Source organism: Ranitomeya imitator, chromosome 2, assembly GCF_032444005.1.
Source record: "Ranitomeya imitator isolate aRanImi1 chromosome 2, aRanImi1.pri, whole genome shotgun sequence".
Taxonomy (NCBI): Eukaryota; Metazoa; Chordata; class Amphibia; order Anura; family Dendrobatidae; genus Ranitomeya; species Ranitomeya imitator.
Window position 1 is genome coordinate 543,209,346 of NC_091283.1, and position 26,255 is coordinate 543,235,600.

At 44.8% G+C, this 26,255-nt stretch overlaps 1 protein-coding gene across 2 annotated transcripts in view; it reads right to left on the reverse strand.

Annotated features, from left to right (window-relative positions):
• Nucleotides 1-12,120: 12,120 nt before the first annotated feature.
• Nucleotides 12,121-26,255, reverse strand: part of RBL1 (RB transcriptional corepressor like 1) — a 128,254-nt gene continuing 114,119 nt past the window's right edge. For both annotated transcript variants that reach the window (XM_069751931.1, XM_069751932.1), the window contains 2 exons: nucleotides 22,184-22,348; nucleotides 12,121-13,548 (listed from right to left, as the gene is read on the reverse strand). In XM_069751931.1, coding sequence (XP_069608032.1) covers nucleotides 13,381-13,548; nucleotides 22,184-22,348 — 333 coding nt within the window. In that variant the 3' untranslated portion in view covers nucleotides 12,121-13,380. The remainder of the gene's footprint in view (nucleotides 13,549-22,183; nucleotides 22,349-26,255) is intronic.

Genomic DNA, 26,255 nt, shown 5'->3' on the forward strand with positions numbered 1-26,255 from the left:
TTGGACAACAACTTTTGGGGTCCAATTTCTCCTGTTACCCTAGGGAAAATACAAAACTGGGGGCTAAAAAATAATTTTTGTGGGAAAAAAATTTTGTTTTATTTTTATGGCTCTGCATTATAAACTTCTGTGAAGCCCTTGGTGGGTCAAAGTGCTCACCACACCTCTAGATAAGTTCCTTAGGGGGTCTACTTTCCAAAATGGTGTCACTTGTGGGGGGTTTCAATGTTTAGGCACATCAGGGGCTCTCCAAACGCAACATGGCGTCCCATCTCAATTCCTGTCAATTTTGCATTGAAAAGTCAAACGGCGCTCCTTCCCTTCCGAGCTCCCCCATGCGCCCAAACAGTGGTTTACTGCCACATATGGGGTATCAGCGTACTCGGGACAAATTGGACAACAACTTTTGGGATCCATTTTCTCCTGTTACCCTTGGTAAAATAAAACAAATTGGAGCTGAAGTAAATTTTTTGTGTAAAAAAGTTAAATGTTCATTTTTATTTAAACATTCCAAAAATTCCTATTAAACACCTGAAGGGTTAATAAACTTCTTGAATGTGGTTTTGAGCACCTTGAGGGGTGCAGTTTTTAGAATGGTGTCACACTTGGGAATTTTCTATCATATAGACCCCTCAAAATGACTTCAAATGAGACGTGGTCCCTAAAAAAAAATGGTGTTGTAAAAATGAGAAATTGCTGGTCAACTTTTAACCCTTATAACTCCCTAACAAAAAAAAAATTTGGTTCCAAAATTATGCTGATGTAAAGGAGACATGTGGGAAATGTTACTTATTAAGTATTTTGTGTGACATATCTCTGTGATTTAATTGCATAAAAATTCAAAGTTTGAAAATTGCGAAATTTTCAAAATTTTCGCCAAATTTCCGTTTTTTTCACAAATAAACGCAGGTACTATCAAAGAAATTTTACCACTATCATGAAGTACAATATGTCACGAATAAACAGTGTCAGAATCACCAGGATCCGTTGAAGCGTTTCGGAGTTATAACCTCATAAAGGGACAGTGGTCAGAATTGTAAAAATTGGCCTGGTCATTGACGTGCAAACCACCCTTGGAGGTAAAGGGGTTAAGACCAGGTACTTCCTTACCCGGGTACTGATGTAGAGTCGATGTGCCCCTTTAATGCAAAAATACTGTCACCCCAGTGTGAGCTGGCTGGGTGGACCAAGATGGCCACCGGGAGCTGCAGAGTTGATAAAATCTCGCAAAGAGCGAGAAGCGCCAATTTGGGGGGCGGAGCCACAGACACGATGTTGAATAGGCCCAAGCCGGGGCCTAAATTTCTGTAGCCGGCGGGCGACACCAGTGGGGCGTTCCAGGCAAGACTTCCAGGATGCGGCCTACAAATCGGCCGAAGCCGGGGACTAAATTTTTGCAGCCATCCAGAGCGTTACCTCAGAGAGGTGGGCCACAGGGAAGTGGCTGAGGCTGCCTGTCAGCATGTGGATATCCCTCTGAAGATGGATCCACTCACCATTGGTGCGCGCCCCGGCATGGAGCCGCCGCAGATGTGGGTTTCAGCGCTGTTCTGTGCAGCGTGGACGGTGCAGGGATAAGCCTCAATCCATCATCCGTTTGTTAGGGAGGTGGAGAGGAACCGTCCGCCTCCTTGTGCCATCCGCTTACACAGTGGTGGGACAGTGGGGGCTGCTCGGACGCCATAGAGAGGGGCCACTGTACAGCCACGGAGTTCAGTCCGGGTGGACAGGGCCAGTTGTCCGGCATTAGGCCTGGCTCCAGGAGAGGATACATGGAGGCGACACTCCATGTGGTCGCCTGCTGCTGGTGTGGGGAGGTCGGGACCATGAAAGGAACAGTCGCCCCTGAAGTGAGCTCAGGCATGGCTTCCCACGTCGCAGGAAAGGGTACGGAGAGGTATACTCGCCGTGCTCGCCTGTTGATGGTTCGGGGGAGATCGGAACCGTCGCCCCCTTCACTCCGTTAATTAAAAAATAAAAAGTAAACAATAAAATAAAAACGTTGGGGTCTGAAACAGACCCATGTGCCTCCTACAGACACTAAGCAAGAACTGGTTAGCTGAGAGCCAGCAGGAGGGTATATACTGCAGGGGAGGAGCTAACTTTTTTTGTATCACTTAGTGTCAGCCTCCTATTGGCAGCAGCATACACCCCACGGTCTGTGTCCCCCAATGAGGCGAAGGAGAAAAGATATAATGTTAAAAATAATAAATTAAAAAAACCTGATATTCTCATCTTTCGTTGTCTGCGGCAACTTTTCCTGCTCCTCGCGATGCTCCGGTTCCACCGCGTCGTTGTCCGGCCGCGAATTGGCGCGGGATTTAAATACAGCTTCTCTGATTGGTCGCGGCCAGCCAAACACTGCTTGGCTGTCAGGTCAGTCATATTGGTGCGCAATTAAACCCCCACTCACAGCGTGACGTAGTTCACTCACGTTAACTGAATAAGTTCTGTCAGGTCAGTCATAGTGCCACGTACCTCAGTCACGTTAAATGAACACTTTCTATCAGTCACAGTGCCACATAGTTCAGTCACGTTTAATGAACATTTTATGCCAGTCACAGTGCCACGTAGTTCAGTCACGTTTAATGAACACTTTTTGTCGGTCACAGTGCCACGTAGTTCAGTCACGTTCACTGAATACGTTCTGTCAGTTACAGTGTGCTGAACAGATACTTCTTTACTGTACGCTATCACGATTTATGCTTTCTATCTTCGAATGGGTCGTAAACGAAAATACGCCAATGCGGATGACAAAAGCAGCAGCAGCAAGAAAACGACAACATCAGGAACAGGAGACACCACAACAAACTGCCGCCAGACAAGCCCAGGATGTGGAATCTCCCAGACAACGGTCGCCAACAGGAGACACCACAACAAACTGTTGTACGACAGGAACAACATGATCGCCAAATTCATAAAAAACGAATGCTCTACCAACTAAGGCACGACCAGGACAATATTCAACAACTTGCACATTACGTAACAGACAATGAAAGTACAATTCATGAACACTACTGTGGGAATATGAATGCAGTTTGCTCTAAATGCGACTCTCTGATTGTCAGATGGTTTTTCATCAACGAAAGCGACATAGTATTCAGCACAGAGCCATGTAGTATATTGCCCAGTGACATAGTATACTGCCTAGCCATGTAGTATATTGCCCAGCCACGTAGTATATTGCCCAGCCACGTAGTATATTGCCCAGCGACTAGTATTCAGCACAGAGCCACGTAGTATATTGGCCAGTCACGTAGTATATTGCCCAGCTACATAGTATATTGCCCAGACATGTAGGTATGTAACACTGCCCACGCAGTATTTAGCAGTGTGGGCACCATATCCCTGTTAAAAAAAATAATTAAAATAAAAAATCGTTATATACTCACCCCGGGATCCAGTGAAGCTGTGTGATGCGGCCGCCATCTTCCGTTCCCAGGATGCATTGCGAAATTACCCAGATGACTTTGTTTTTTTTATTTTTTTTAACATTACATCTTTTTACTATTGATGCTGCATAGGCAGCATCAATGGTAAAAACTTGGTCACACAGGGTTAATAGCAGCGGTAACGGAATGCGTTACCCACGGCATAACGCCATTAACCCTGTGTGAGCTATGACTGGAGGGGAGTATGGAGCAGGTGCCGGGGACACTGACTGCGGGGGAGTATGGAGCGGGCGCCAGGGACACTGACTGCGGGGAGTATGAGCGGGTGCCGGGGACACTGACTGCGGGGAGCATGGAGCGGGCGGCGGGCACTGTGACTGAAGGGGAGTAGGGGAGGGACTAATCGGACTGTGCCCATCGCTGATTGGTCGCGGCAGCCATGACAGGCAGCTGGCGAGACCAATCAGCGACGCTGGATTTCCGTTACGGAAGTTGCCGACAGAAGGATAGAAAGGCGGAAGTACCCCTTAGGCAATTATATATATAGATTGATACAAATGAGGCTACAGAACAAAGGATGAACCTGAAAGAAAACGAAAAGTGTGATGCTGAACTGATGAACCAAATTGCTGTACATTTACAAAAAATAAGCCCATTTGCTGCTGCATATCGCATGCTAAAAGACGTTGAAGCTGAGGAGGAACAGAGGGCTATACAAAATGGTACTGAAATGCCTTCTATTGTCATGGACATTAAACAAGAACGTAAGCAGAATCCTCGACTTTACAACAAACCACGTGTGAGGTCGCAGTTTTTTTTCAAAACGATGGAGAACCTCCTTTTCAAAGGGATATATTAGTCCATCTTAAGCCAGACCAAAACAACCCTTTGGTTCCTAAGACACAACGAATTAGCATTTTGCACAGCAACCTTGATGCTCTTCTGTATCCGCTATTCTTTACAATAGGTGAACAAGGGTGGCATGAAAACCTAAACCAGCAAGGAACTTCAAGAAGAATTACACAACTGCAATAGTACAGTTTTCTTCTGTCTGTCCGAATTTCCTTCAATCCTATTTTAAACGGTGGGAAACTGACACAACTGTACTTTGTTGATGCATATGTTAGAATTGAAGCTAATCGTCTAAATTTCATAGGAATGAACCAAAAACAACAAAGTTGAAGACTACTGTGTTTTTCAAGAACATTTGCAAAAACAATCAATTGAAATAGGAATTCCAATTGGAAAATCAGTAATTCTCCCGTTGTCATTTGAAAGTAGTCCCCGCAACATGCAACAGCGTTATCAAGATGCAATGGCAATAGTAACAAAGTATGGAAGACCTGACATTTTTTGTGACAATGACCTGTAATCCTAAATGGCTGGAAATTACCGAAAATCTAGAACCCTGGCAAAAACTTGAACACAGGCCGGACTTAGTCGCAGGCGTATTTCGACTGAAACTCATCAGCCTTTTCAAAGACATCAATATTGGGCTTTTTGGAACAGTCATAGCAATGGTACATGTCATAGAGTTTCAGAAACGAGGTCTCCCACATGCACATATACTAATTATTTTAGACATGGATCCCAAGATTCATACAGAGGAGGAAATCAACAACATAGTGTGGATTGATATTCCTAACCAAGAAAAGTATCCTGAACTGTATAATATTGTAGTCTCTCATATGGCTCATGGCCCATGCGGTGTAGCAAATCCAAAAAGTCCATGCATGGAAAACGGAAAGTGTACAAAAGGATTTCCAAAGGAGTTGAAACAGCACACTGTTAAAGATTTGGATGGCTACCCATCCTACCGGCGACAACATATTGATAACATTGTTTGCAACAAAAAAATTATAAATAACTCATGGATAGTCCCATACAACCCGTACTTATCAAAATGCTACAACTGTTACATCAACATAGATATCTGTGCTTCAATAAAAAGTGTAAAATAGCTTTTCAAGTACATGAGGGGCATGACAAAGCTAACATCGAAATACAACATAAAACCGTCAATCACGATGAATCATCAACTTTTGTTGACTCAAGATATGTCAGTGCTCCAGAAGCTGCTTGGAGGATATTTGCATTTCCAATGCATTCACAGTCCCATTCCAATATATGTTTAGCTATTCATTTACCAAATCAACAGCAGCTTTATTTCTTTGAAGATGCTGAAGTCAAAGATCTCTCAAAAACTTTAAGCATGACATCAACATTAATGGAATGGTTTTTGCTGAGCCAACGTGACGAAAATGCAAGGCAGTATTTGTACCGAGAGATTCCAGAGCATTACATTTGGAATAAAACTTGGAATCCAAGACAACTAGGAGTTAGCAGAATAATTGGACGCATGTATACTGTTAGTGTCAAGGATCAAGAAAGATATTGCCTTCGGCTGTCAGTACTGCATGTCAAAGTAGCTAAAACTTATGACGATTTGAAAACAGGGTATGTGCACACGTCAGGATTTCTTGCAGAAATTTTCCTTACAAAAACCGGACATTTCTGCCAGAAATCCGCATGCGTTTTTACCGCGTTTTTGGTGCGTTTTTTCCAAATGCATAGAATTGCGGGAAAAACGCAGAAAATCCGCAAAAATAATGAATGTGCTCATTTTTTTTACCGTGATGCGTTTTTTTCATGGAAAAAACGCATCCATGTGCACAAAACATGCAGAAAGCATTCTAAATGATAGAATGCATAATGTATGCGTTTTTAATGAGTTTTTGGCACAAAAAAAAAAACGCGAAAAAACTTAACGTGTGCACATAGCCGTAACGGAGTATTGCACGATACATTTAAAGCTGCAGCTTAGGCTTTAGGACTTCTATTGGATTATGCTGTGTGGAAACTTACTTTAGAAGACGCAGTTACCCTACATATGCCTAAGCAACTTCGTGAATTGTTTGCCTACATCTGTGTATTTGGACCGCCTACAAATCCAGCTCAACTTTGGACAAATTTTAAAGAACATCTAATCGAGGACTACTGCTTACATCTTCACAACAGAAGTGGAAGTTGTCAAAATTGCAAATCTTATGCCATGCAAGATGCCAAAAATATCTTACTACATGGAAAAACGTTTTCAGACTTTAATTTGCCACAGCCTGTCATTCAAGTTCCACAGTATGACGAGGCTTATGAATTATTGTTGGCAACAGAGAAGACAAACTCCTTAAATGAACAACAATGGATTGCATATGACACTTGTGAGCGCTATAGAAAACCACGCAGATGCAAGGCCAAAATGTTTATTGATGGTCCAGGAGGGAGCGGTAAAACATACCTCTATGAAGTTATAATGCATCACGTTAGAGGGTTGGGAAAAGTCGTATTGCCATCGGCTACAACAGGGATTGCAGCAAACCTTTTACGAGAAGGTCACACTATATATTCGCTTTTTGGGATACCAGTTCCAGTCAATTAAATCTCTATTTCCAGAATAAAACAAGACACATTTGCAGGAAGACAGTTAAAAAACGCAAATGTTTTCATACTTGACGAGTGCACCATGGCACCCAAATAAGCTTTGAGCTTAATTGACAGACTTCTACGTGAAGTAATGACTACAAATGTTACTGAAAAAAAAATAAAATTCCATTTGGAGGTAAAGTTTTTGTCATTGGCGGAGATTTTAGGCAATGCCTTCCAGTCATACCAAATGGAACAAGAACAGATGTTATCGAGTCCAGCTTAAAAATGGCTGATCTTTGGAAACAGTTCAATAAACTCCAACTAATTAACAATATGCGATCTTCTGACCCAGAGTATAGCAACTGGCTTCTTAAACTTGGTAACGGTGAACTTAGCAACGAATACAACCGTGGAGAAGATATTGAAATACCAGAAGACATGTTGTGCACTGACTGCATCGTAACTGATGTTTTTCGACAATGCATTGAAATTGATGTGAACGACCAAAGCAGTGTTGAGAGGGCCTCTTCTCGTGCAATTCTCTGTCCCAAGAACGATGACGTGGCTCTGCTAAATTCCCGGGTGATGGATAGAATGCCTGGTTAGTATAAGTTGTATAAAAGTGATGATTCAGTGGATGTAGACAATGAAGATGAACGAGAGCATTATCCAGTTGAATTTTTAAATAGTCTTGCGCCATCAGGAATGCCATCCCACAGACTACAACTGAAAGTTTGAACAATCATAATGTTGCTGCAGAATCTAAATACGAAAAATGGTCTATGTAATGGAACTCACCTTATTGTTACTGGACTCAATTCTCAGATCATTCAAGCAAGAGTGATCACTGGATCAGCAAAAGGAGATGAAGTGTTCATTCCACGCATTGATTTATGTCCTTCGGAAACCGGTCTTCCATTTAGGTTTCGGCGTCGACAGTTTCCAATAAAACCAGCTTTTGCCATGACAGTTAACAAGTCACAAGGTCAAACTCTACACAGTGTTGGCATATATCTACCAGAGCCCGTTTTTGGTCATGGACAACTCTACGTTGCATTTTCAAGATTTAAAATGAGATCTAACGTCAAGGTGCAAGTTTTTCCTACCCCTTTACAAGGAAAGTTGCCTATAGGTAGTCAAAAGGTATTCACAAGAAATGTGTACAAAAATATTTTGGCTTGATATTGTTAACAAATACAGTGTCAATGTACTTTTGTCTGATGATTTATTTAAATACAGTTAGATATTCATGTAATGTGGTTTATATATTTTGATGATCTGTTTCATAATTTCATTCAATTGTATTAAGTTCTATGACCAATAAGATTTAATAATAAATATATTTTAGCCAGAAAATCCTGTGTATTCATTGCATTATTCTTTAATCTTCATAAATAAACTATATACATATTCTAGAATACCCGATGCGTTAGAATCGGGCCACCATCTAGTATATGTGTATATATATGTATATCTTCATTTATATAAAAAAAATTCTTTGCCTATGGGGTGACTGATTCTCCATGCTTTAGTTGTATTTTTCTGTATCACTTTGTTTAAGGTCATTTAACTTTTATGGCCTCTACATCTCCTGGTTCTCGCTTTATTATTTGTTCTTTTGAAAGTAAATGAATAAGAAAAAACAATGAGAGCACAATAAACTTTGAATATCGGGTGCATTTGTGACGGTGTGTTTCTATTATGGGTTTTGATATGTTGTGGCCATGGATATGGGTCGTACCGAGTCATTGGTGGGTTGGAGGTAAGCGGGGGGGTACCACCCCCAAGTGTCTCTATTTCCACATGGAGGTACGGGGTGCCCCACTTGATTGGGGAGGGTATCCCGGCCCTTATGACTTTCATGGGCGTGTGCCCTGGCCCTTTAAATCCTGCTGAAGGCACAACTTGATTCATCCCCAGCACAATATGGAATAATGCTCTCAGGTGCTAACTTTTAGATTTTTTATTTCTTCATTTTTTTTTTTTAGTTATTTAACTTAATGAGAACAGGGTGATGTAAATCAGACATAGCTTGACCTGTTTTCTATTACCATTACTTAATTAAGAGATTCGGCACTCCATACAGCGATCTTTCCCATAAACAAGATGGCGCCGCGGTCTTCTTGGCGGTACTGCGCAGCTGCGTACCTGTGTACTATGGGTACGCTGGCTGTGATGTCACAGACATGCGCAGTGAGTGCGCTAGGACGCCGAAGACAGGGGCATGTATGAAAACAACGCTGTAAGTTTGATATAACCATGATTCTGGGCAATGGAGCACCTGGATTTTATAAGTATTAATTGCTCATTGAGCAAAATTTTAAGATTAATCACAGGATGTGTAATGCATTGTTTTTATGGACAATGAATTTTATAGGGGGCACATAGGTCACATTATTACACTGACTTTTTGAAGTATTGATATTTATATTTATTCAGCATTTATGTTATTGAATGTAATGAATGTTCTAATTGGATATGCTCAGTATCTGTATAAAGAGATGTCTCACTCACATGTTCACTGCTTGAAAAAGGATTCTTATATCCGAAACGTTGCCACGCCGCTCAGGCAATAAAGTCCACTTTTTTCTATTACTTTTTGTGCTGCTTTTCTTTTTTTGATATTACTGGAGGCCGTTTGGATTGCTGGTTGGGAGAGCTTTGCACACCATTGAGGTAGTACTAGATGCTGTTCCTGGTTTTTCTCTCTCTCTCTCTATATATATTCTATGTATATATATCTATTCTATCCATTCTAACCTGTCAGTGTGATTTTACTGTAGCGGCCCTTGAATTGACGGCTTTTCAAAGGAAGTACGGTTCTACAGGAAGTAGTTTATTTTCTCTGTGGGCGCTCAGCTTTATTAGCATTCACAAAGAGACCCAAGTTAGCCCCCAAAACACCTGAAAAAAAAAACACACCTAAACCGCACTAAAAAATGCGTTTTTGCTGCAGCTTCTTTCCTGCCAAGAAATCAGGTTTTGCTGCAGAAAAAAAAGCAGCAAAAGCACCCAGTATGAACATACCCTTAGAGAACTTGGCCCTGCGGTAGCCTCTCTGAACAATATTTTCAGAGTAACCTCTGTTTAGAAATCTGTCTCTAAGGTTGTCAGCTTATAGTTCAAAGATGGCATCATTAGACCATATCATGCGCATCCTAAAGAACTAACCTGTTGGGATGCTGCCGAATAGTATAGTAAAGAACGAGGACACATGTTTGGAGTCTTTACCTGGTTTATTGCTGTTAGCAGTCCTCAGTCCAGGGTGCCAAGTGCAGGGTAGCTGTGGTCCAGCCGGCTTGGAGGCAATAGGAGATCCCTCTCCCAGGTGAGGTCCGTAAGCCTTTCCTACTTGCGCTACTTTAGTTGGCGAGGTCCCTGCCGCTTGAAGCTTGGTTGCAAAGTCCCTCTCTCCTGTCCTAAGACAGATGTCTGCACAATAGGCAGTGCGAGCCTGTTTATAGGATCTCTATCATGATCCGGGCTCTCAATTTACTGCTTCACCTCAGACTTGGTGCAGGCAACTGACATACAGTCCTATGCTCTCCGGTTCTGTCACGGGTCCTGGAGAACAACACGACCTCGGTTTCTGCGCTCTGGCTTCTATGGTGTCCTTCCGCTGTTCCCCTCCTGAGCCTCTTCCTCCTTTGTGCTTCTTCCCTCTAAGCTCCTCCACAACTCAACTCCTTCAATTTATCACTCCTTCCAGGGGTTGCAGCTCCCTTGTGGCTGCTTGGCCCCTCCTTCCGCTCCAGACGTCCTTCTCTCTCTCCCCCTCCTGGAGACTAGCCCAGACTGACTGTCTCCCTCCACTGTCTCCTTCAGACTGCCTGACTCCTCCTCCAGACAAAGATACATAAAGTGTAAGGAAGCTCCCCTGAATCTGGGTCCTGAGCTCCCCCTCCTGGCCTGGATTCAGATTGTGTTGAATGTGAGTGCCTTACCTGATAGAGAGAATCGCCCTTGCCTCCAAGCGTGACATCACCATCCTGAAAAGGCAACATCACAGCAACAACCGGTCACCTGGGGTGTTGCACATATCCAGATCAGTGCAAGGCCTGCAGGCATTCTATGTGAGTACATAGCTCTCACTGCATAACTCTAAAAGCTCCATTACTGTCTGCTGCTGCTTATTTAATATATATCTAGCTGCAGTTTTCTGTGGCTTTTTTTTCTTCACCTGATACCTGCTCCTTTTATTCTAAAGCAATCCATAGCCCCCTTATTTTAACATTTGTTAGTTGGGCCCCAAAAAAATCAAGGCCACATTTACATCAGTCCGTTATCTGAGGCCGACGACTGGTGTATCTGGTGGAAAAATCATAGCTTCGCAGGCATATGTATCATAGTTCTGTGTGCTAGCCTTGTTGTGTTTTTTTTTTAAATTCACCGCCCCCCCAAAAAAATGTTTTATACAGTCTGTTATTTTGTATATATTTCTCCCAGCAATACACGCTCCTGAAGGATGATGATGGAACTCGATGTTCAGATTCAAGGATTATTTATCTTTCAAACTAAAATACAACCGGTTTCGACTACTTGGAGTCTTCCTCAGGTATAATGTTAAACCTGAGGAAGACTCCAAGTAGTCGAAACCGGTTGTATTTTAGTTTGAAAGAAAAATCATCCTTGAATCAGAATATAGAGTTCCATCATCATCCTCCAGGAGCGCAAATTGCTGGGAGAAATATCTACACAGTGTTATCGCCTATGAAAGCACTGTTCAGTTCGCTCATCAGATCCCAGATCTCTGCAGCAAACTGAATGGAAAGAGGAATGGAGTGATCCATGGATTGGATCTACAGTATATGCAGTATATCAAGACACCAAAAAGGTGAGTGGATTCACACTGAGTATACACCTTTGGAAACTAACTGCTACACTCAGAAGTCTGCGCTTCCCATTTCTCTCTCTACAATCCTGTCTTGTTTTATATATACAGTCCGTTATGTCAGGCTGAGGCCTGGTGTATCTGTGTTTGAAAAATCGTAGCTTTGCAGGCATAAGTTTCATAGTTTTTCTTTTTTTTTAATTTTAAAAATTCTCCAACCCCCCCCCCCCCAAAAAAAAAAAAAAAAAAAAAAAAAAAAAAAAATTATATATATATATATATATATATATATATATATATATATATATATATATATATATATATATATATATATATATATATATATATATATATATATATATATATTTATATATTGTATATATATACCCACACAGTCTTATGTCAGGCTGAGGTTTTGTGTATCTGGTGGAAAAATTTTGAGTAATATCAGACAAAAACAGACAGACGATGGAATAAAGCAAGGATAAAGTTTATTGTACATATGTACAAATATGTGCAAACGGGTATTAACCACCGCCTCTAAAGTAACCAACCTTTCCTTGGCCACTCATGCAAAGAGGGCAGACATCTACACTTAATCATAGGCTTGTAAGCACCCAAATGTACAAGATGTGTAGATGCTACACAACATTGTCTGGTTTGCAGTGATCCTCTTACCTATGCAAAGTGCTGGCAACCACTTTTGCTTTGTAATAATACATAACGATATTCAGTAGTCTTCGAATGCAGTAAGAACCAGTTATGCTTATTCATGAATATCATTATAATGGTCTCTTAAATTAGGACAATGGTTCCTGGCACACATATAAACTGCAAACTAACCAAAAACAGGCTGTGCTCACTGTGCATACGGAGAGTCTTTAACATACTTAATGCAAAGATATAAGGTTTCTTACACTGTAATTGCTTATTAAAGTTTGCATTTGACAACAAAGCCAATGCTGTTTAACAATAAAAATTTAAACCATCAATTCACTGATTTTTTTTTTACCAGATGAGAATTGACTGTGATTAATGTAATAAAACAGTGGAGAAACTCTGTTTTCTATAATAGTATGCTACAATTGTAGGACAAACAGCACAAGTTCTGAGATCCCGAAAAAAGATTTAAGGCTTTTTAGCAAAAGTTTCTCAGGAATAAAGGATCTTCCACTTTAACTATTACATACTCGCCGATATTCTGACATTGCATTGCACTGGTCCTACAGGAATAATAAAATACAACATTCAACTGCCAATCATTTTCCTTGGTAGTCATGTGAATAATGTATCATATGTGATCGTTTGAGGACTGGTATGGACCACTGAAGCAATGAGTGATTCAACAAACGAACGAATATTTTAAAATATTCCTTGTTCTTATGTAACTTTTGGAAAATCTCAGAAAACCCCTTTAAGAATGTACATCATGACAGATTAATAGCAGTAAGTGCAATGTGGTCAGCCAAGGACCGAAAATGTCCTTTAATAGAATTCTACATGATGTACATCAGATTAGCAAACCCTTTAAAATGAGTTTTATAAAAACAACCACAGTACAACTGGTAAAAAGTAGTTTTATAGAACACAGAAGATTAAAATAGGTTTAATGCTGAATAAAAACAAGGACTTACAGACGCAAGAAGATAAAAACCACAGTGTGCACAACTGTTGAACAGTGCAATATCCACTAAAATGTGCAATATCCACTGAAATGTCACACCGTGAGAACCTCTAACGGATTGCCCTCTCGCTCACAACATCCTGAAGGCGTTTTATCAATACGTCGTCACTCTCGGTGCACATCCTCTTTGCAGGAGACTCAGAGTCACTGTCAATGGTTATCGCTCGTTTGCGGCTCCTATGGTCTTGTTTAATCATGCTGTTGATATCTTCCAAGCTCTACAATTCCAACAACAAGTGAAGATCAGTGGACAGTGACAGGTCTATTTAATAGAAGCCTATTTGCACCTGTTAAATGGTAATGTATGTATGTATGTATGTATGTATGTATGTATGTATGTATGTATGTATATATATATACACACACACACATACATATATATATACACACAATACATATACACACATATAGGGATTTTTGTGTGTACTCACCGTAAAATCCTTTTCTCCGAGACACTCATTGGGGGACACAGGACCATGGGTTATGCTGCTGTCACTAGGAGGCTGACACTAAGCTGAGACAAAAAAAGGTTAGCTCCTCCCCTGCAGTATACACCCTCATGCTGGCTTCCAGAGACCCAGTTCAGTGCAAAAGCAGTAGGATAATAACAACAATATAACAGGTAACTTTAGAATATAACATGTCAAACCAACAGTCAAAGACCAAAAAAGGCAACGAGCCGTAAGGCTACCAGGGTGGGTGCTGTGTCCCCCAATGAGTGTCTCGGAGAAAAGGATTTTACGGTGAGTACACACAAAAATCCCTATTTCTCCTTCGCCTCATTGGGGGACACAGGACCATGGGACGTCCCAAAGCAGTCCCTGGGAGGGAAACAATACAACCAAATTACTCCATGTACCATCTGACTACAAATGCGCAACGGCCGCTTGCAGGATACGCCTGCCAAGGGCCGCGTCCGCAGAGGAGTGAATGTGGACATTGTAGTGCTTTGAGAAAGTATGCAGGCTGGACCACGTTGCGGCCTTGCAAACCTGCTCCGCTGTTGCCTGGTGCCGGATGGCCCAGGAAGCACCCATCGACCGAGTGGAGTGAGCTCTAATCCCCGCCGGGATAGGAACGCCCCTGACCCGATAGGATTCCTGGATAGCGGATCGGATCCATCTGGCAATCGTGGATTTAGACGCAGCCAAACCCTTTCTGTGACCCTCCGGGAGCACGAAAAGGGCGTCGGATTTTCTGAAATGCGCCGTTCTGGAAATGTACCTCCTGAGGGCCCGTACTACGTCCAGAGTATGGAGAGCCTTCTCGACCCTATGTTTGGGCTGCGGGCAGAAGGAGGGAAGAATGATGCCCTCGTTAAGGTGGAAAGATGAGACCACCTTCGGAAGAAACGCCGGGGAAGGGCGTAGGACTACCTTGTCCTGATGAAAAGCAAGGAAAGGTGCCCGGCAGGATAAAGCGGCGAGCTCTGAAACCCTTCTGATGGACGTCACCGCTACCAGGAAGGCAGCCTTCCAAGAGAGGACAGAGAGCGGAACGTCTTGAAGGGGTTCGAACGGAGGTTCCTGAAGAGCCCCCAGGACCAAGTTGAGATCCCAGGTCTCTAAAGGCATCCTGTAGGGAGGAACCACATGGGAGACTCCCTGAATGAAGGTCCTGACCTGAAGGTTGTTGGCGATCTTACGCTGGAACAGCACGGATAACGCGGAGATCTGACCTTTAAGGGAACTCAGGGCCAGGCCGGAGTCCAGACCAGACTGAAGGAAATCCAAGATGCAAGGGATAGAGAAAACGAGCGGAGGGTGACCCCGGAGCCTGCACCATGAGAAGAAGGTTTTCCAGGCGCGGTGGTAAATGGAGGCGGAAGACGCCTTACGAGCGCTTAACATGGTGGGGATGACCTGCTGAGAGAAACCGACACGAGTTAGAATCCAGGTTTCAACAGCCACGCCGTTAAACGTAGGGCCCCTGAGCTCTGGTGGCAAATCGGACCTTGGAGAAGCAGGTCTGGGCGGTCTGGTAACCGCCAGGGAACGTCGGCCACGAGCTGAACGAGTTCCGCGTACCAAGCGCGACGTGGCCAATCTGGGGCGACTAGAATGACCGGAACTCCCTCCGTCTTGATCTTTCGGATCACCTTCGGCAGTAAGGGAAGGGGAGGGAACACGTATGGGAGCTGAAACTGATGCCACGGAGAAATCAGCGCGTCTACTCCTATGGCCTGGGGGTCCCGAGAACGGGCAATGAAGTTGTGGACCTTGGCGTTCAATCTGGACGCCATCAGATCCACGTCCGGGGTCCCCCAGCGAAGACAGATCTGGTGAAATACCTCTGGGTGGAGTTCCCACTCCCCCGAGGCAAGGCCCTGGCGGCTCAGGAAGTCCGCCGCCCAGTTCTCGACTCCCGGAATGTGTACCGCAGAGATGATGGAATGGTTGGATTCGGCCCAACGAAGGATGAGGGAGACTTCCTGCATCGCCGCCCTGCTGCGGGTACCCCCCTGGTGGTTGATGTAAGCCACCGCCGTGACGTCCGATTGGACTCGTACTGGGTGGCCCGCGAGCAGGGCGTGAAAGCGACTCAGAGCAAGTCTGATAGCGCGAATCTCCAGGATGTTGATGGGGAATCTGGATTCCCGAACTGTCCAACGGCCCTGGGCAGAGTGGTGGAGAAACACCGCCCCCCAGCCGAGGAGACTGGCGTCGGTGGTTACCACTAACCAGCAGATCGGGAGGAAGGACTTCCCCTGGAGAAGAGACGAGCCCAGGGTCCACCATACGAGAGATTGTCTGACCCGCGGGGACAGGGGGCAAGGACGGTCGAGAGATGAGAGACTCCTGTCCCAGTTGTCCAGCAGAGCCTGTTGCAAGGGACGGAGATGGAGTTGAGCAAAGGGAACCGCTTCGATTGCTGCAACCATCTTTCCCAGGATCTTCATGGCGAACCGAATGGTTCGCGGACGAGGATCGCATAGCGCTCGGGCTCCCTGATGAAGCGCTTGGGCCGTGGACCGAGGAAGCAAGACCAGCCCCCTTGAAGTGTCCAGGATCATTCCCAGAAAGGAGATCCGACGGGCAGGAACGGGAGAGGACTTGTCCAAGTTGATCAGCCAGCCCAGGCGCGAAAGGGAATCCAGGGTAATGTGGACGCTTGACTCGCAGGATTGGAAAGACGGGCCCTTTATGAGGAGATCGTCTAAGTAAGGTAACACGACGACTCCTCGAGAATGAAGGATGGCCATGACAGCCGCCATGACCTTGGTGAATACCCTGGGCGCCGTGGCAAGACCGAAGGGTAAGGCCGTGAACTGGAAGTGGTCCTCCAGAACGGCAAAGCGGAGGAACCTTTGATGAGGTGGGAAAATCGGGATGTGAAGATAGGCATCCTTGATGTCTATCGAGGCCAAGAATTCCCCTCTTTCCATCGAAGAGATGACCGATCTGAGGGATTCCATCCTGAAGTGCCGGACTCTTACGCACTTGTTCAGGAGTTTGAGATCCAAAATGGGTCGCACCTTTCCGTCCTTCTTTGGCACGACGAAGAGGTTTGAGTAGAAACCTTTGAACCTCTCGTGTTCCGGGACCGGAACAATGACCCAACTCTGGCGGAGAGCGTGAATGGCGCAAAGAAGGGCGCGAGACTGAGCTGCCGAACTGGGGAGACGAGAGGGGAAAAACCGAGTTGGAGGAGGAGAGGAGAACTCTATTTTGTAGCCTGACGATACCAGATCCCTGACCCATTCGTCGTGAACGACGGAGAGCCAGGCTTCCTGAAAAAGGAGTAGACGTCCGCCTACTCTGGTGGTATCGACTGGCGCCGTTCCCGAGTCATTGAGACGGGAATCTGGGAGGTCTGGAACCTCGGGTTCTGGGCTGCCTAGGTTTTCCGTGCCAGGAAGGGTTCGGCCTGAAGGAGGGGCGAGAGTCTCTGTCTGTGCGAGCGGATCGGTCCGATCTGGGAAGACCGGAAGGATTGGACCAGGCTGGGCTGGTACGAAAGGGCCGAAAACGAAAGTAAGGCTGGCGCTGGAAAGCCGCCTTGGGCCTCTGTTGGGGAAGGAACTTGCTCTTTCCCCCCGTGGCGTCGGAAATAAGCTGGTCAAGCTTTTCGCCGAAAAGACGCCCGCTTTGAAAAGGGAGAGAGATCAGGGATTTTTTAGAAGAGGAGTCTGCGCGCCACTCTCTGAGCCAAAGAGCCCTTCTAATAGCGATGGCGTTAGAAGCCGCCGATGCTGTGCAATTCGCTGCGTCGAGAGATGCGTACATTACATAATCGCTAGCCATGGCTAACTGCTTAGCCAGGTCCGCCATCTCAGACGGGAGGTCCTGTTCCTGAATGGATTTCGCTAGAGCATCCGCCCAGGAAACCATTGCCTTGGTCACCCAAGCCGCAGCGAAGGAGGGGGACAGGGAAGAGCCTGAGGCCTCGTACACTGAGCGAGCTAGAGAGTCTAGCTGGCGTTCAGTGGGACTCTTAATTGAAGCGCCGTCCGGGACTGAAAGAAGAGTTTTAGAGGCCAGGCGCGAGACCGGAGGATCTACTATAGGGGGATCCGTCCAGTCTTTCACGAGATCTGCTGAGAAGGGATACTTTGATACCAGATCCTTCTTACCCGAGAAACGCTTATCTGGACGCTCTCTGTGTCGCTTGACTATATCTAGAAAAGCTGGGTGAGAGGCAAAGGATTTGTGGGAACGCTTGGTTCTGGTAAAAGAGACCGCGTGTTCCGGAGCGGAATTAGAATCATCATCCACCTTAAGCGCGTGATTGACTGCTACAATGAGGGAGTCAACCGTAGCTCTGAACTCCGGAGCCTCCGGGTCCAATGATACCTCGGACTCATGCTCAGAGTCGTGAACGCTGCGAGCCCCCAAAGAGGGTGAGCGAGAGGTGGAGCTGCCAGAGTCTGAGTGGCGAGGTGAACGCTCAGGAGAAGTAGTACGGATACGTTTTCTGGATGACCGTGCCTCTTTAAGTGGAGAGCGGCCCCTGCTGGCCGACGATTCCCCTGCTATGGAGGGATCTCTTAACACCTGTAACGGATTGCCCCGTTCCCCGGGAGGATTTTGAATGGATTTGATGGCGTTGGCTAAAAAATCCACGGACTGTGAAAGTGAGGCGACCCACGGGGGGGGACTAGGTACACCGGAGTCGGTAGCGGTGGAGGGCTCCTGGGCACATGGAGCATCGCAGGCAGAGCAGAGGGGAGAACTTTGCGGCCTAGGGAGCGGGGCCTGGCAGGTGGTACACGCAGAAAAAAAGGTCGTATGCACCTTAGAGGATTTTTTGGACCTTGACTGGGACATGATTCTAATGCGAGAAAATTAGATCACAGGGTCTATAAATGAGGGGAAGCCGAGGGCGACGCTGCAGAGGGGAGTTGACGAAGTCTCCTTACCCTGGTCCTGTGTCCCGTTCCAGAGAGGGCAAGTGTTGCCAGAGAAGAAAACCGGCTGCAAGTGGGGTTCCCCTGGGCGCTGTGACAGCTAGACGCTCTGTAGAGGCTGAGCTGCGGCGTGCAGTGTGGAATAAAGATGGCCGCCGAGATCAGGAGAGAGATCTCGGCGGCTGCGAGAAGCGCCAGGACCGGGGGGCGGAGCCGCCGATGACGCGCAGCGGGGGGCGGAGCCTATCGCAGCGTCCAGCGGCTAGGCCGAAGCTGGGGGCTAAATTTGCGGCTTCGGCCCGGCGCGCGGCGCAAAATGCCAAAAAACTGTGGGAATGCTCCAGGCCACTATGGGCGCTGCCCAGGAGGAGCCCTCCGGACCACAAGACCGACGATCCCCCCCATCCCCCACGAGACACTTACCAGAGGTGCCATGAGGAGGTGAGAGGTGCCTTAGGATGGCATGGGACGGTGCAGGGGTTGGGAAGCCTCTATCCACCAGCCCCAAACAGGGGGGTGGAGAGGAACCGTCCACCACCTGGATCACGAAGAACATTGGTGATGCAGTGTGGTCTGCACGGACGCCACAGAAATAGTGCCTCTGTACAGCCGAGGGTAAAACCTGGTGGCCAGGGCAGATGTCCGGCAATAAAAAGCCTGGCTGCAGAGGAGGATACTGGAGGAAAACCCAGTGCTCGTCTGTATCAAGTGGGGAGATCGGCGCCCTTTTAGGGAAAAAACCGTCGCCCAAAAAAGGGTCAGCTCAGGCAGTGGCTCCCTCGTCGCAGGAGAGGATACGGTGAGGTGAAACTCCCGTGCTCGCCTGTTGCTGTTTCGTGGGAGATCGGACCTTGAAAGAATCCGTCGCCCCCTTCGTCCGCGTGATGAAAAAACAGTGTGCCTCCTACGGACACTAAGCTTGAACTGGGTCTCTGGAAGCCAGCATGAGGGTGTATACTGCAGGGGAGGAGCTAACCTTTTTTTGTCTCAGCTTAGTGTCAGCCTCCTAGTGACAGCAGCATAACCCATGGTCCTGTATCCCCCAATGAGGCGAAGGAGAAATATACACACATATATATATTATATATGTATATATGTAAATATATATATATATATATATATATATATATATATATATATATATATATATATATATATATATATATATATATATATATATATATATATATATATATATATATATATATATGTCAGAAAACAAAAGAAGAAAGGAGCAGCACAACCCCCCACACCAACGTAGAGAAAATCCAAATTAACACATTCAGGTCCGCTATAGCAGTCCGAGAGAGAGAAGGAGGTGCTATTTGCATGAAAAAAAGTCCATATGAATCCAGACAGCAAAGAAGAATCGCAAATGCACTCACCAACTGCAGTTGAAGGTGTTTATTCGAACACAAAGCAGGACATCTTCACGGCACGGGGGAGAGGGAAATGACCAAAGGGAGTGTGTCTCGTTTGCCGCACTCCCTTTGGTCATTTCCCTCTCCCCCGTGCCGTGAAGATGTCCTGCTTTGTGTTCGAATAAACACCTTCAACTGCAGTTGGTGAGTGCATTTGCGATTCTTCTTTGCTGTCTGGATATATATATATATATATATGTATGTGGTATGTACGTGTGTGTGTGTGTGTGTGTGTGTGTGTGTGTGTATGTATCTATATATCTATATATATCTATATATATATATATATATATATATATATATATATATACACACACATACATACACACACACATATATACATATACACACACACTGCTCAAAAAAATAAAGGGAACACTAAAATCCCACATCCTAGATATCACTGAATGAAATATTCCAGTTCTAAATCTTTATTCATTATATAGTGGAATGTGTTGAGAACAATAAAACTTAAAAATTATTATTATTATTATGTAAATCACAACTAATACCCACGGAGGTCTGAAGTAGGAATGATGCTCAAAGTCAAACTGGAAAATGAAGTTACAGGCTGATCCAACTTCAGTGGAAATGCCTCAAGACAAGGAAATGATGCTCAGTAGTGTGTGTGGCCTCCACGTGCCTGTATGACCTCCCTACATCTCCTGGGCATGCTCCTGATGAGGTGGCGGATGGTTTTCTGAGGGATCTCCTCCCAGACCTGGACTAAAGCATCCGCCAACTCCTGGACAGTCTGTGGTGCAACATGATGTTGGTGGATGGTGCGAGACATGATGTCCCACATGTGTTCAATCGGATTCAGGTCTGAGGAACGGACGAGCCAGTCCATAGCTTCAATGCCTTCATCTTGCAGGAACTGCTGAGACACTCCAGCCACATGAGGTCTGGCATTGTCCTGCATTAGGCGGAAGCCAGGGCCAATCGCACCAGCATATGGTCTCACAAGGGGTCTGAGGATCTCATCTCGGTACCTATTGGCAGTCAGGCTACCTCTGGCGAGCACATGCAAGGCTGTGTGGCCCTCCAAAGAAATACCACCCCACACCATTACTAACCCACTGCCAAACCAGTCATGCTGAAGGATGTTGCAGGCAGCAGATGACTCTCCATGGCATCTCCAGACTGTCACATCTGTCACATGTGCTCAGTGTGAACTTGCTTTCATCTGTGAAGAGCACAGGGTGCCAGTGGGGAAGTTGCCAATCCTGGTGTTGTGTGGCAAATACCAAGCGTCCTGCACGGTGCTGGGCTGTGAGCACAACCCCCATCTGTGGACGTCGGGCACTCAGACAATCCTCATGGAATCGGTTTCTAACCATTTGTTCAGACATGCACATTTGTGGCCTGCTGGATGTAATTTTGCAGGGCTCTGGCAGTGCTCCTCCTTGCACAAAGGCTGAGGTAGCGGTCCTGCTACTGGGTTGTTGCCCTCCTACGGCCCACTCCACGTCTCTTGGTGTACTGGCTTGTCTCCTGGTAGTGCTTCCAGCCTCTGGACACTACGCTGACAGACACCACAAACCTTCTTGCCACAACTCGCATTGATGTGCCACCCTGGATGAGCTGCACTACCTGAGCCACTTGTGTGGGTTGTAGAGTCCGTCTCATGCTACCATGAGTGTGAAAGCACAACCAACATTCAAAAGTGACCAAAACATCGGCCAGAAAGCATTGGTACTGAGATGTGGCCTGTGGTCCCCACCTGTAGAACCACTCCTTTATTGGAGTGTGTCTTGATAATTGCCAATAATTTCCATCTGTTGTCTATTCCATTTTCACAACAGCATGTGAAATTGATTGTCAAACAGTGTTGCTTCCTAAGTTTGATTTCACTGAAGATTGATTTACTTGAAGTTATATTCTGTTGTTTAAGTGTTCCCTTTATGTTTTTGAGCAGGGTATGTGTGTGTAATTATACACACACACACACACACACATACATACATACACATATATATATGTATGTATGTGTCATACATACATACATATACACATACATATGCACAGACAGACAGACGGACAGACATGAACGCGCTAGTGGAAGTGGACATCTTAAAAACTTACTTTAGAAGGACTTCCATTGAACTTGTATAGAAGTGCTGTGCGAGGGGTGAGGCAACTTGTGTTTTTATGTGGAGACACATATATGGAATGCTGCTGAGATACCCGACGTGGAGAGACTGCTTGTTGTTTGATGCTGGGGAATGGGGAAAGTGGAGGAACAGCAGACTAAAGATGAAAGAGAAAAAAAATAAATCACAACCAATAAGCATAGTTCTATTGAGAGTGTGCAGTCCCTGCACTCCCGCAAATCTGCTTTCTGATGAGGCTGGTCTATTCGATTCAATAAGACAACAATGCAGTACCCTACCTTAACCCCTTCACGACATATGATGTATGTTTTCCTCATAGGTCGTGTCCCTGACTTTGAAGCATCTTTCCCCAAACATGACAACCGAGAATCTGGGTCTGAATTTTATGGACAATCCTAACAATACACCCTCAATATCCTAATGTAGGTAAACTGTTTTAAGCCTGTATTCACATGCAGCGGTTACAAAGTACAACAGCCCTGTGCTGCTGTGGTCTTTCCAGTTTCCCTGAATAATCTCTTAATCATGCAAGGAAACTGTGAAAAGCCAGCAGCAGTACAAAGCTGCTGTCATTTGTAAAGTTTACATTTGAACGCCACTTAACCCATTCGTTTTTTATGCATTTGGTGTGTTTACAGTGCCTCTAGCAATGTTAACCCCTTCATTCATTTTTCCGTGTTCGTTTTTCACTCCCCTCCTTCCCAGAGCCATAACTTTTTTATTTTTCCGTCAATTTGGCCATGTGAGGGCTTATTTTTTGCGGGACGAGTTGTACTTTTGAACGACATCATTGGTTTTAGCATGTCGTGTACTAGAAAACGGGAAAAAAATTCCAAGTGCGGTGAAATTGCAAAAAAAGTGCAATCCCACACTTGTTTTTTGTTTGGCTTTTTTGCTAGGTTCACTAAATGCTAAAACTGACCTGCCATTATGATTCTCCAGGTCAGTACGAGTTCATAGACACCTAACATGACTAGGTTATTTTTTATCTAAGTGGTGAAAAAAAATTCCAAACTTTGCTTAAAAAAAAAAAAAAAAATTGCGCCATTTTCCGATACTCGTAGCGTCTCCATTTTTCGTGATCTGGGGTCGGTTGAGGGCTTATTTTTTGCGTGCCGAGATGACGTTTTTAATGATAGCATTTTGGTGCAGATACGTTCTTTTGATCGCCCGTTATTGCATTTTAATGCAATGTCGCGGCGACCTAAAAAACGTAATTCTGGCTTTTCGAATTTTTTTTCTCACTACGCCGTTTAGCGATCAGGTTAATGTTTCTTTTTTAATTGATAGATCGGGCGATACTGAGCGCGGCGATACCAAATATGTGTAGATTTGATATTTTTTTAATTGATTTATTTTGATTGGGGCGAAAGGGGGGTGATTTAAACTTTTATATTTTTTTTTATTTTTTTCACATTATTTTTAACTTTTTTTTTTATTTACTTTTGCCATGCTTCAATAGCCTCCATGGGAGGCTAGAAGCAGGCACAGCACTATCGCCTCTGCTACATAGCAGCGATCTGCTGATCGCTGCTATGTAGCAGAAATGGAGGTGTGCTGTGAGCGCCGACCACAGGGTGGCGCTCACAGCCACCGGTGATCAGTAACCATAGAGGTCTCTAGGACCTCTATGGTTACCATCCTGACGCATCGCCGACCCCCGATCATGTGACGGGGGTCGGCGATGACGTCATTTCCGGCCGCCCGGCAGCGCTAGTTAAATGCCGCTGTCTGCGTTTGACAGCGGCATTTAACTAGTTAATAGGTGCGGGCAGATCGCGATTCTGCCCGCGCCTATTACGGGCACATGTCAGCTGTTCAAAACAGCTGACATGTCCCGGCTTTGAAGCGGGCTCACCGCAGAGCCCTGCATCAAAGCGGGGCTTCTGACCTCGGACGTACTATCCCGTCCGAGGTCAGAAAGGGGTTAAAGTAGCAGCCAACCCCATTAATGATACAAGTCCCTTTCATGTGAACTACCTGCCACAGAACAGCTGTTTTTGTAAATCCTTTGCTTTCCCAAATCCTTCTGTAAGGAGATGCTCTCCTGGTCACCTTCTCTGGCTGAAAATTCTACGACTTCCTTAAATGTCACATCAAAATCTCCCTAATTTCCAAGCTCTGGAAACGGACAGGTTAGCATACCTTGCCATGTAGGAGGCTGGGGCTTTATTTAAGAGAGCTCACATTGCACCTGCAGAAAAATCGCCCCATTATAACTAACTGTTTATACAGCAGGCCACAGCGCTCTATTCCATTGTTTTGTACCCCTGCTCGTCTGCATCTTGATGACAAAGTGATGGCTGTAACATTAGAGCTGATGTCAGGGCATTGGGAACGAAGCAGAATGGTACAAAACATGAACATGGCAGAAAAGGTATGTGGCATTATTTGGGGATATTGTCCTTAAGCATTTATGATAAAATCAGTAACAGAGTTATGGTAGTGGACTGCTTCTTTTAACCCCTTTACCATCTTGGGTTTTTCAGTTTTTGCACTTTCGTTTTTTGCTCTTCTTTCCAGAGCCATAACTTTTTAAAATTTTCCGTCAATATGGCCATATGCGACGGCTTGTTTTTTTGAGGCACAAGTTGTACTTCGAATGACACCATTGAATTTACTATATAGTGTACTGGAAAAAAGAATTCCAAATGCAATGAAATTGCAAAAAGAGTACAAATTCCACAATTGTTTTGGGGGTTTTATTTTACCATGTTCACTAAATGCTAAAATGGACCTACCTCTAGGATTTTTTCCAGTTCATTAAGAGTTTGTAGATAAACATGCATGGGTTATTTTTTTTATTTTATTCTTAAAAAAACAAAACATAGTTTGTTACAAAAAGAATAAAAAAAGGCGCCATTGTCCGAGACCCATGCAGTCTCCTTTTTTCATGATCTGGGGCCAGGAGAGGGCTTATTTTTTCCATGACATGCCGACGTTTTTATCAATACTATTAACCCCTTCACCCCTGGAGCTTTTTCCGTTTTTTCATTTTCGTTTTTTGCTCCCCTCCTTCCCAGAGCCATAACTTTTTTATATTTCTGTCAATATGGCCATGTGAGGGCTTATTTTTTGCGGGACGATATGTACTTTTGAACGATACCATTGGTTTTACCATGCCATGTAACAGAAAACGGGACAAAAATTCCAAGTGTGATGAAATTGCAAAAAAAGTGCAATCCCACACTTGTTTTTTGTTTGGCTTTTTTGCTAGGTTCACCAAATGCTAAAACTAACCTGCCATTATGATTCTCCAGGTCATTATAACCCGGCCGTGCGCGCTAGTTAAATGCCGCTGTCAGCGCTTGACGGCGGCATTTAACTAGTTAACCGCCGGAGCCCACCTCAAAGCAGGGGATCTGCCAGCTGACGTACTATTCCGTCAGCTGGCAGAAAGGGGTTAAGGTGTAGATATAATGTTTTGATCGCCCATTATTGCGATGTGTGACATTTGCGTTTTGGTTTTTTTTTTTCCCCTCGCTACACCATTTACTGATCAAATTAATTCTTTTTATATTTTGATACCGTAGATCAGGTGTTTTTGAACGTGGCAATACCAAATGTGTATTTAAAAAAAAAATTGTTATATTTTGAATGAGGCATTTGAACTTTTACATTTTTTTTATTTTTTTATTTTACAGTTTTAATTTTTTTGACACTTTTTACCTGCTTCAATAGTCTCTTTAGGAGATTTGAAGCTGCGATCATCTGAACACTTGTGATAGAGCCCTGCTATGTGTAGCAAAAATGCTTATCTTGTGTAAGTGCTGATCACGGGGAGGTGCTCATAGCAGTTCGGCAATGATAACGACAGGGGGCTCCTGCAGACCCTGGGTTGTCATGCCAACCCATCGGCTCCCCCATTTTCATGCCAATGGGTGGTGCTAATGATACATCTGGTTTGCGAGAGTTAAATGCCGCTGTCAATCTCTGATCGCAGCATTTAACACATTAGCCGATTCCACACACAGCTGTTTGGTGCACATGACAGCTGATCAGATGTCAGCTGATGACCGCTTTCGGCTGGTCTCTGGGGCAGA